At 33.3% G+C, this 12,180-nt stretch overlaps 1 protein-coding gene and 2 non-coding genes across 3 annotated transcripts; all 3 read left to right on the forward strand.

The window, feature by feature from the left end:
• Nucleotides 1-1,038: 1,038 nt before the first annotated feature.
• Nucleotides 1,039-1,112, forward strand: TRNAP-UGG (transfer RNA proline (anticodon UGG)). Its single transcript has one exon. It is a non-coding gene; the product is annotated as a tRNA-Pro (tRNA).
• Nucleotides 1,113-1,286: 174 nt separating this feature from the next.
• Nucleotides 1,287-1,360, forward strand: TRNAW-CCA (transfer RNA tryptophan (anticodon CCA)). The gene has a single exon. It is a non-coding gene; the product is annotated as a tRNA-Trp (tRNA).
• A 6,099-nt stretch (nucleotides 1,361-7,459) lies between these two features.
• On the forward strand, nucleotides 7,460-11,639 carry LOC125208497 (type I inositol polyphosphate 5-phosphatase 4-like). Its single transcript, XM_048108130.2, has 13 exons — nucleotides 7,460-8,062; nucleotides 8,196-8,283; nucleotides 8,537-8,608; nucleotides 8,738-8,825; nucleotides 8,935-9,039; nucleotides 9,120-9,747; nucleotides 9,825-10,021; nucleotides 10,218-10,326; nucleotides 10,411-10,559; nucleotides 10,632-10,930; nucleotides 11,011-11,065; nucleotides 11,165-11,226; nucleotides 11,324-11,639. Exons 1-10 carry the CDS (start codon nucleotides 8,030-8,032, stop codon nucleotides 10,855-10,857), a joined length of 1,695 nt encoding a protein of 564 aa, XP_047964087.2. The 5' UTR covers nucleotides 7,460-8,029; the 3' UTR covers nucleotides 10,858-10,930; nucleotides 11,011-11,065; nucleotides 11,165-11,226; nucleotides 11,324-11,639.
• The last annotated feature ends 541 nt before the right edge of the window (nucleotides 11,640-12,180 follow it).

The raw sequence follows: 12,180 nt of genomic DNA on the forward strand, positions 1-12,180 counted from the left end.
TTCCCCATGAATCGTATGTTTGTAACAATAGGGACAGAATTTTCTCAATTCTAATCGATTGGGCGTATTGTGCCGATTCTTTTGAGTATATCTGGAAATACCCGTTGATACCTTCTTAACACCGTTTTGTATACAACTGGTACATTCCAAAATGACCGTTACCCGCACACCTTTCTTCTTGGCCATGAACCTCCTTTGGATTTTTGATTTACTCAACTCTTCTATTTTAATTCGAAATGAAGAAAAAGAAAGGAAGGAAAAAATAGAAGTTATTAACTTGAAATCCACCTTTAAAAGATAAAAATAAATGAAATCAAAGCCCAAAGTCATACATAATAAATAATAAGTAAGACAATGAGTTCAAAAATCTATTTAAATTCGAAGGGCAATTAAAGATCTTGTATTTTTGCCCTAGACCGCGACTTTCCTACTCTACCCCCACCTTTCATTTTTTTAATTCGAGTTTGAGACTGAGTCTCGCAGAGGTTGAATCCACTTTTATTCTTTCTCTTTCATCCCTTATTCTAGATTAGAAAAAAATGGAAAAAAGAGAAAATAAGGGGGGATTAGTCAAAGGTATTTGATTGTATTTCTAATCTTCTTCATTCCTTCTGGTGTCAATAACTATAATGAAAAAAAGGGGAATGTCAACTCATCGGGGAAAAAACGATTAATCTCTATCAATAGACCTGCTAAAGCCCCGAACCATAGCGTACTTAGTACTGGGGCCACGGAGAGATATGTTTTTAGATCTCGCATTGAAAAACCTCCTTTTTTTTTTAATTTTAATACATAAAGCATATATAATCAGATGTATATGTAGTTAAGGGTTACTCAGAGTTGTACACGAAATCCCTAATTCCAATTGAAATGTACAACGATCCATAAGATTTCCCTTTCTTATTATTATATGTTAAAAAATGTTAAATGAGGCCAAAAAAAGAAGAAATGGTCAGAAAACTTTGTTTCTCAATGCAGTACATAGGGATGTGGAAAACAAGACAGGAATTCTCTACAATTATACTGTAGAACAATTGAAGGGATGTGGCGCAGCTTGGTAGCGCGTTTGTTTTGGGTACAAAATGTCACAGGTTCAAATTCTGTCATCCCTACCTATTACTGACCCTTTGAGTAGTAACGAGGAATCAACCAAGATCGGTTCAAATTGCGTTGCGCGGAATCGTTCATTTTTATGAAACTATAGCATATATGCATATAAAATAAAAATGGAATCTTAAAAAAAAAAAGAATCTTTTCTTTACATTCTTTTCTATTCTGATAAGAAAGCGCTCTTAGTTCAGTTCGGTAGAACGTGGGTCTCCAAAACCCGATGTCGTGGGTTCAAATCCTACAAAGCGTGATCTTTTCTTCATGGATCCAATTAAAATGAAATGAATTCAGTCGTTTGCACAATAATTCAAATTGGACCTCCTGTGGATTAAAGAAAGGAGGAGGCCAATCAAATTTGAATTAATCAAAGGTCCAACTGATCGCCACGCCTGTATTTCTGGTGGATGGAAATATTTCTGGTGGATGGAAATACCTGAAGGTATCACAAATTTGATGTGAATTCAATCATTTCATAATATGTTCTCAAACTATTGTGCGCAATGTTAACTGCACACGAGTCTGGTATGAATTCGGCCAAGTCATACCATACATGTGCTTGCAGTCCTGAGACTTGATGTGCGCAAGTTAAATAAACTTGGTATGAATTAGGCCAATCACACTTACCAAATAAAAGGTGAGAAAAAAATACTCCATTTTTTTTAGGAGAAATAACTTTTATTACCATACATGAATTCACATGTTATGCTTCACCATCCGATTTCGTTTTCTTGGAACCAGACTTTGCTACCTAACGATCACATAAATTAAAGAAGAAAAACCTTTTAGGTATAGAGAAAAAACAAATCTAATAAAAAAAACTCGCTAATTTAATTTCGTCTTCGCTTTTAGTTTTCCCTTGTTCCCTTGTGCAAACTGGTTGGCGACAAATAAATAGGAAAAAAAATATAAAATCAATTGCATAGTATTCAAAATAAAAACAAACAGTATATATAAATATATGTATATATACTCTCTCCGTCCATCATTTTAAAGAATTATTTTGACTCAACATGGATTTTAAGAAATTAAACTTTATAAAAAAAAAATAAATGGAGAAAGTGAGTGGATAGTAGAACTCTTGGTTTCTAATGGATTGTGATTGTAAAAAGTTAGTGGAATATGAGTCTGCATACCAAAAATGGAAATAAATAAATGATTCTTTAAATTGTAGACAACTCAAAACGATAAAACGGCTGCATAAATGGTGGATGAAGGCATTAGTATTTTGCCTTTATGGATTTTTCGAAGATGCACAAAGTTCAAACCTAAGAAAAAAGGATTTTTGGCTTTTTAAACCAAAACCTTTCCCCGAATTCTGGTTTTTCCCATAAACTATGAGATTTTTTAAAACCACGAACTTTCATTTCATTAGGATTTTCTCCCGGCGGGTCAACGACGAAACCCGGGTTGTCTACGTATCAATTTTAATCCTATTTGTCACTAAATTGATTGCATGGATCCTATTTGGCACAATAATACATACAGTCACAATTATTACATAACAAATGACAACTTCTAAATAAACAAAACACAACTTTAACATTTTGAATTATGCTATTCGGGTCGGAAATGTGCTATTTGGGTCGGGTTGGGAAAATCCTAACGAAATGAAAGTTCGTGGTTTTAAAAACAAATCTCATAGTTTATGTGAAAAACCGGAATTCGGGGAAAGGTTTTAGTTTAAAAAACCAAAACCCCAAAAAAAAAAGATAATGAAAATTTTCCAGTGTTGAAAGATCTAAACAATTTTGTGGACCAAGCGGTGGAGGCGTCGCTGTAGATAGGCAGTTGCCACTGGAAGAGATGAAAAAAGGGTGGTGGCTAGGGTTTGAAAAAGAATAGAGAGACTGAGACAATGCTGTAAAAATGTTTGAAAATGAGATAGAAATTATTGTTGTATTTTTGTTTGAAAATTCAGATCTATTTTCCTCTAAAAATGTAAAAGAAAATACTATCCACAATTTAATGATTATAACAATTAACTAATTAATAAAAATCTCAAACTAAAGACCTTGAAATAAATAAGTATTTTGGTGTATCAAATTTTCCATTTAAAATATATACCTCAAAAATGAAACAAATTTCTTTACAAATAATATTGAATCAGTAATTAGTTAGTAGTATTAAATAATTGAATATATTTTCTGATCAAGAGACGTTAGAACCGACCACTGTGACTTTTAAAATTAAATCATAATGAACCAGGTAAGTCTTCGAAAACACTCATTGACTTAATTTAATACTATTGGTTTCAATATTCATTTCCCATATAATAATCATACCATATCACATAAATATATGTTTACTAACGTGCATTAATGAATATTTGATGTTCTCATCAATTTAATATGGGTTGTAGTCCAGCACAACATGGCCGTCATAGAAAAGCAACATTCTTTTTACAGTATATTTTCCTAAAAGAAGGCACGTTTTCTACCAAACAATCCAGCTTATTTATTGATAATTAATTAATGGCTTAACTGGGTGGCATGTACGAAGTGTATGGGAGGCCACAAAGTGGGGTCTTTATTATTTCTTGTCTTAAATTATAATATTTACAATTAAGAACTTTTAGAATGGCAGCAAACAGATTAGACAAGTACTGGCATCCCATAATTGAGACCAAAACCGAGTAGTATAATTACTGATTCGTTTAGAGGGTCAGAGAACTGCTCTCTCCGTCCCAGATTAAGAATAACTTTTTGTCATAAAAGTCCGTCCCATTTTAAGAGTCACTTTTAGAATTTTTCATATTTGGTCCTACAATTTTACTCTATTCTTCATTAAAATTACATCAAAATGTCATTACTACATTAAAATAAACCAAAACAAAAATGAAAAGTCAAAAGGGACTCACCTTCAACGAACTCTACCATCTCACTTCATTTATTACACACTCTATCATCTCACTTCATTTATTACACACTCCACCATCTCACTTCATTTATTACACACTTCATCCCTTTCTTAAAACCCGAGCTATAACAATAAGTGACTTCAAATGTAGGACGGAGGGAGTATAATTTAATCATTTTCCCCTAAACTTTAGTAGTCACAGTTGTCAACCTGCAGTTTAGCTCAGTACGTGATTATATTAATTATATAAATCACTAATTGCATTGGAACATAAAGTGAAAAGTTTTGAGATCTCAGCACACCATTAGTAGTTCTATTTTGTTTTAATTTTAGTGACAAGAAGAAATTTGAAGGCATACTTAATTTCTGGTCTATTAATTGGTTGTAACTAGACCTACCAAACGAGCATGGCATCCGCCGGTCCGATTTAAAAAAGAAAAAAATAATAAAATATAATAGTTCTTCGTCTACCTTGGTATTTTTCCAAATTGTATTGCAATATCAAAACTTTTTAAATTTATGAGGAATTTACTTCTAATTATAATTATTGTACATGATCGAAGGATAAAGTATGAAAAGGGTCAGAATTAGGAATTCATGGAATTGAGAGGGTCTAACCAATTTAACATTGTGTTTGCTCATCCAAACATTTTGAGAAATGTTATTCTTACATATCTTATGTCCTCATCGTTCGTGAGGATCTTTCTCCTTTAGTCCGTATATAATACTAATATTATTATTTTGTTTTATGCATTTAATTTGGTTCTATTGCCTCATGAATTTATTCTACAAATTACATAAAAATTGATAGCTTAGTTTATGTATTTTTGATATTACTTAAATAAACATAATAATAAGTCTGAGTTTAATTTTATTATTGTAATTTATAAAGTTAATAATATCGATAACACTTTTTAAGGTATTAGAGTCAAATTAAAATATACTAAATAAAATAAAGAACATGAAAAATGTACTAAATCGGGAAAGTGCTTACATAACATACACAGTACTATAATACTATAGTTAGTAGAACAATTCTGTTTTTATACTATAATCAATTTATTACCTACCTAACCACCACTAATAGACTGAAACATATATACAGCGAAAAATGTAGAATCTAGAGACATTCAAAGCTTTAATTTTGTATACATTTAATTTTTTAGTGGTCATATCATATTAGGAGTATAACTTACTTCATCAACTACATCGTTTAAAAGGATAGTTCATTATTATATATTTATTGAAAGTGGTCACCTACACAATCTACTCTTTCGAATGCATAATATATATTATTACACATAGATGATAGCTAAATATGGACTGATATTCAAATATATATCTGACTATGTTCTTGGTTCACAATATGCAAGATCATTATTTGAAATTATCAATGATCCGTAATTTTAATTGAAAGAGAAAGACCAATGGTCCAAAATGTCGATCAAGGACCAATTAAATAGTGGTCACTTATAGTCGGCACCTAGACATCATGCATGTGTGACCACATCACAATTTATATGCTCAAATAGCAAATTGTATTCCATACAATAAATATGACATTGAAATCGAAGCATCTTCATATAAAGATGTTGATTCAAGTAGGAGTAATTTATTTGCAACAATCCTATTGGTCTACGCATGACCTAGGGCAGTCATTCTTAGCAAACAAGACCCTTAATCCTACTTTGTTTTACTTTTTCTTGAATGAAGTGTTCCCAAAGCTTAAAAGGAGGCACAAATTCATAATTCAAGTCAATGTTGCAAATGGAATCATTTCAAACACATCTCCTTAAATCAGGACTATTGCAATAGGGCCCTACACAGTTACATTTGCTTTTACTTCAAATAAATACTCTAGTATTATTTAGAAAATAAAAGAATGTCCATACTAACTTTCACATAACCAATTTAAAAATAAAAAAAGCCATTGAATCTAGCTTTCTCAATCCCAATATTCTTACCAGAATTCCCTTCTCTTTTGAGAAAAAAAAAGTATCACTATTTATTCCTTTGTTTAATTACCGCAAAAAAATATATTCCTACTATTTCTTTCGTGATTTTGTAAGAACAGTGTCTTTATTTTCCAAAAATCTCAACAATTCGTTTCTAACAACTTAACAAAACGATGCTCCATTAATTAAACATATCAAGATACATAGATACCTTATGTGTGCATGTATTAGATTCCTAAAATCATGAACTTTGGAAGAAATTTGGTCCCACAAACTTAAAATTTGATCACAAAATTCATGAACTTAGGTTTTATAGTGAATTTTCCACTAATTCATACTCCATTTCTCAAATTCATGGGATATTCACTACAGACCTAATTTGTTCATGATTTTTGGAGTCAAATTTTAAATTTGTGGAACGTAACAAATTCGGTCAAAGTTTATGGTTTTATGAACCAATAGTCTTATTTCAAATTCATAATTTTGTTATTCCCACACCAAGTTTTCTGTTTTAAACGACATTCATTTAATATTATTCTTATATCAAGTCAAGTGTGTACTATAATAAAACTTTTTATGCTTTTTAATATGAGATTTCAAATCCAAATAATCTAGTATTTTCATATAAGTAATATTCAGTGAGTCTATCAAATATATTTCAAATAGGAAACTAGTAACATTAATTTGCAATAGGAAAATAACATCAACTTTACCAAATAATTCTATCCATTTTCATGACCAAAGCTTGTCATAACATGGATATGAGTCTTCTAACAATTCTAGTAAGATTAGTTAGACATGTGAATATAATGAAAATAATATAAATTCTTTGTATTTATATGGAGTAATATTATTTAAAATAATTTTATAAGATGCACACAAATAAAAATAATAAAATATAATGATCTACTATATTATTACTTTAACAAAGATAATCGACTATTTGGTCCATAAAATCACAAAGTTCAAACAAATTTAATATTTTCCACATACTTAATATCTCAATTACAGTCATAAGGAGTAACATAATTAATAAGTGCGCTCACCCAAGTTTTGGTTTTATTTGATAGTGCTATATCATGTGTTTCTCTACTTGACTGCGCTATGTTTGAGCAAATTAGGACACGAAACATTCACTATGAATATAGTTAAATTTGGAGAATGTCGATAATAATGATATACCAACATACAGATATATGCTGTTTGTATAATAATTGCTCATGATTCCAATAGCAAATTAGTAGAACAAATGAATACCGCCCTCTCGAACACATGTAGATTGAAGTGTACAATTCATTTCTATTAGATACAAATAGAACAAGATACTTGAAAATTAGATTTGGCTAATTATTATTCCACCAAATTAATTGGAGTCAAAGAGAGTTGATTATTAAAGAAAAAGGCCGAAATATGACCGCGGGCAGGAAGAGAAAGGGAGAGGGGGTGGGGCAGGTGAGGATTGGGGTGTCCTGTTCCAATAGTGAGCAAATTTACAGAGCAATGCCACCCATTTATTTGGGTCGGCCCCCCACCCTCGTTTTGAGCCAAACCACACCTCGAAACTCACACACTCTCTCTCTGTGATTGTGTATATTTTTTTTCCTTTCTCTTTTCTTTTCTCGCCCTCCGCTCCAAAATCCCATCTTTTTCAGTCTCTGCTCTGAACTGGCTGTTGTTTAAGATTTAGTATAGCCTATCCATCCCGACCCACAAAACAAGCCCCCATGTTTCTACAATGTATCTCATTCATCTTTCTATTCTTCCTCGCCCTTTTTCCGTAATGCAGGATCCTATTAATTTACTACTACTACTATAACTGAATCTTGATTTTTTTCTTCTTCTTTTTATAGACTACTGAATTTCTCAAGTAATGATATTTGGTTCATAGAATTTGTTGACATTACTAGAATATGGGATTTCGTTTTCTTTCTCTCTCTTTGATTTACTTTAATTAAAGAAAAGAGCGTAGCTGGCTTTCATCCCATTTGAGTTGCATCGTTTTCTCGTGTCCTCCATTCTCGAACTCCTTTTTTTTGGGAGGGAGAAAAAGTTTTGATCTTGGCTTACTTTCGAAGGGTTGCTGTTTGATTGTATGAAGTGGTGAGACGATGAGAGAAGATGGGAGCTCAAAGAAGAGCAAGGTTTGAATTTGATTCTCTCTGTGTTGAAGAATTTGTTTTCTGGAAAAAAGGAAGGCATGGATGAGCATTTGTTTGTTGTGATTTTGTTGAATGGAGTATTTCTGATTTGTTTGTCGTGATTTTGTTAATGAAGCTTTCATGGCCTAAGACGTTAGTCAAGAAATGGTTCAACCTCCAGAGCAAAGATGGGGATTTTCATGCTGATGAAATCATTTATGGAGGTAGTTTTGTCTCTGTAAAAGATTGTTTGAATTTCTTTGATGATTAAATCGGATCACCTCCATTTCATGAAAGATTAATTTTTGTTCCGAATTTTCTGGGATTTCTTGCATTTATGTCATTTGAAAGGGGTTTGATGAATTTCTGTATGCATCATTATGACAAATTAATTTAGAGCTGTTTTGATGTGAGAGTGTGGGAGTTACTGCCGTAGTGAAGCAGCTTTATTAAATAGTTGTAACTCTACTTTTCCAGGCGTTGATGAAGAATGGAGGAACAATTTACCTGAGAGGGAGCAGCCATACACAGTCAAGAAAAGCAACACAGGTTCACTTCTTCTGGATTATTCTTTTCAATCCCAATTATACTGCCAGTTCTAATATTAATTTCTCTTGTTATAGTGAGCAATTATTTGCAGTACTCTGTATAGCTTAATTTGACTAATTGGATTCACAGAAAAATTGGCTACTCGAAATCCAGAGTGTATGAGAAGAAACAAGTTTGAGTTTGATTCCACTCAAATTACAGATGTTCAAGATTATAGGTTTGTGCTTCCTTTAATCCATACACTCAGTTTATCACTTTAGCAAAGCCACCAAGGGAAAAAGCAAGTCTTTACTTTTTGTGTATTCCACTATGTTGTAATGGAACAGGATCTTTGTGGCAACATGGAATGTGGGTGGAAAGTCACCCCCGAGTTACTTGAATCTTGAAGACTGGCTGCACACGTCGCCTCCTGCTGATATTTATGTTCTTGGGTCAGTTCACTAGTCTGTGGCTTTTGTTGATTCTAGGCTAGCAAATTATTAATGGATGGATTCTGTATTGTCATTTTTAGTTTTCAAGAGATTGTTCCGTTGAATGCTGGAAATGTGTTGGGCACGGAGGATAATGGCCCTGCTAGGAAATGGCAAGCCCTTATAAGGAAAACTCTCAACAGCCTTCCTGCCTCTGGTGGTGGTGGAGATGGTGGAGGTGGTGGTGTTGTTTTTAATACACGATCCACGAGTCCTTATGAACTATATGATGACCTTAAAGGGCCAAACAGAGAACAAGATCCTTCTTTCTTTCCCCGTCACTCTGTGCAGTCTGTGAGCCAAAGCATGAGAATGGGAAGTGGGATTTCAGTGGCACAACCTAAACTTGATCCTAGATTCAGCATGTGCGATCGGGTTATGTATGGTCATAGGCCAAGCGATTATTATGATCAAAATGCAAGGTGGGATGCTTCCTCTGATGATGAAGACGGGCCAAGTGATTCGTTTTGTGCACAGTACTACAATGCCTCTGTCTCCATTGAGGACAAAGACAAGAATCCGGGCCAGTCAAGATACTGTCTTGTGGCTAGCAAACAGATGGTTGGGATACTTGTCACGGTATGGATAAAGACAGAACTGAGAGACGCTGTGCGCAATCTGAAGGTGTCTTGTGTTGGGAGAGGGCTGATGGGTTATCTTGGTAACAAGGTACGCCTTTTCTGATCTTGGTTGTTGTTCTTCGAATGACCAACAATGGCACAATCTTACATTGTTTTGTTTTGCAGGGCTCGATTTCAATAAGCATGTCTTTGCACCAGACAAGCTTCTGCTTCATCTGTAGTCACTTGACCTCTGGGGAGAAGGATGGAGACGAGCTACGAAGGAACTCTGATGTCATGGAAATATTGAGGAAAACAAGATTCCCAGAAGTCCATGCCACGGCAGAAGAGAGCAACTCCCCTCAAACAATCCTTGATCATGAGTATGTTTCTCATTCATAGCCATCTACTCTTTTTGAGCATTTGGCTTTGTTTATATTGTGCTACATTTACTACTTGAATAATTAACGCAAAATACTCTAGCAATGTTCCTTTCAGCAAAATCCTAAAACAGAAAAGAAATGAATTTGTTTCATATGCTAAGTTCTCATTTAAAATATTGCTCATGTTTTCTTCCAGTCGAGTGATATGGCTTGGGGACTTGAACTACAGAATTGCACTTTCGTACCGATACGCGAAGGCTCTTGTAGAGATGCGCAATTGGAGAGCGTTATTAGAAAACGATCAGGCAATAATTTCTAATTTATAGCAATTTAACACCATTTCACTGATTTGCTTTATCTATGCTGATCTCTTTTCTTCTCTTGAACAGCTTCGGATAGAACAGAGATATGGGCGTGTTTTTGCAGGATGGAACGAGGGGAAGATCTACTTCCCTCCTACGTACAAGTATTCAAATAATTCAGACAGATACGCAGGAGAAAATATGCGTCAAAAGAAGAAACGAAGAACACCTGCATGGTGACTATCTTATCGAAATACATGTTAACAAACCATGCTTACACGATTCTTATTCTTTGTGTGTGAATGAAGGTGTGATCGTATATTATGGCACGGCCATGGTCTCAGACAACTCTCATATGTTCGTGGGGAGTCGAGGTTTTCAGATCACAGACCAGTCTGCAGTATGTTTTTGGCAGAAGTCGAGTCCACCAATTGTGGCCGTTTCAAGAAAAGCACGAGCTATTCTAGCGCTCGAGTTGAGATAGAGGAGCTCCTCCCTTACTCACGTGGATACGATCAACTAAAGTCATTCTGAAAACCATATCAAATCCAAGTTCCTGCAAGAAATCCTCACCTTTAGCTGCATAAAAGAGCAGCAAACCATAAAGGTTCGTTCATCATCCTAGAACTCATCCTCTTACATAACAATATTTATTCTATAACTCAGAAGTTACTCGTATTCTTGCAGATGAACCCTATAAAACATGGATAGAGATCATTCTTCAACATATTTGGGGTTTATGGTAATCAGCATTCTGTTGCTTTACTTAATGTTTATTGTTTGCAACAATGCATTAGTCTTGTTACTTCTAATATGCATATTTTCAATTATATATTTGCAGGCTCAAAGTATGAAAAAAATTAAAAGAGGCCAAAAGTTCTAAAATTCACAACCAATAATGAGGTAAATATAGAAATATATGCACACATCATTCATTTGAGCAATCAAGTGTTTCTATGTTGAAATTAAGATTATTTGTCAAATTTGGATTATTTTGCAGGATGGAGCGAATCAGTACATATGATTGAGAAGTCTGCGTAAATGCCAGAATTTTTTGTAGCTTAGTTCATAAATGTTGCATCCCTTTTACTTTTTACTGGAACCAAGAAATGGTGATGGCCATTTTCACAGTGAAGGAAAAAAGAGAATTTTGAGCTTTATAAAGTGTAGAATTGAAGTGGAAACGTGAACTGAAAAGGAAATATTGCTGTCATTGTTCTGCAATTCCATTGCTCTCCTTGGAAATTGAGCTCAAACTGCAACTTGTCATATCTCACAGTCAACATTTATTTTATTAATTTATTTTTGCCGCTAAAGATTTCGATAGAGATTGAAACAAGTCGTTTTCAACTTTTCATCGATGGAAAAGTATAAATACTGTGATCTAATGTTGTAATTTCATGGCCAGAGATAGGAAAATCATTTAATTATAAATCTCTATTTTTTTCAGATTTTTGCAAAAAAATTATTTCTCATTCACTCATATTGCGTATAGATTGTCACGAGCAATGATATGAAAATATTGTCTTGGAATGAAAATGTAAAATAAGAAAAGGTGATTTAGTTATTTTTTTTACATATAAACGGAAAAGATATAAGAGAATCTAGACTTTTCCTACTGAATCTCATTTTTATAATTTTATTTCTAAATTTATCACCTATATATAATAAGAGTATATAAAATCAATATTAAGTGCTACCTCCGTCCCACAGTAGGAGTCACTCATACCGGTATGAGTTTTAAGAAATTTAAATAATAGTGTGTTGAAAAAGTTAATAGAATAAATGACCCATTTTTTTATATTGGTTTTATAATAAAATGTGAATGGAGTGAGTTAGTATAATATGAGACCTACA

The sequence above is a fragment of the Salvia hispanica genome, chromosome 6 (genome assembly GCF_029641045.1).
Source record: "Salvia hispanica isolate PSC_SH4W2 chromosome 6, Shi_PSC_v1, whole genome shotgun sequence".
Taxonomy (NCBI): Eukaryota; Viridiplantae; Streptophyta; class Magnoliopsida; order Lamiales; family Lamiaceae; genus Salvia; species Salvia hispanica.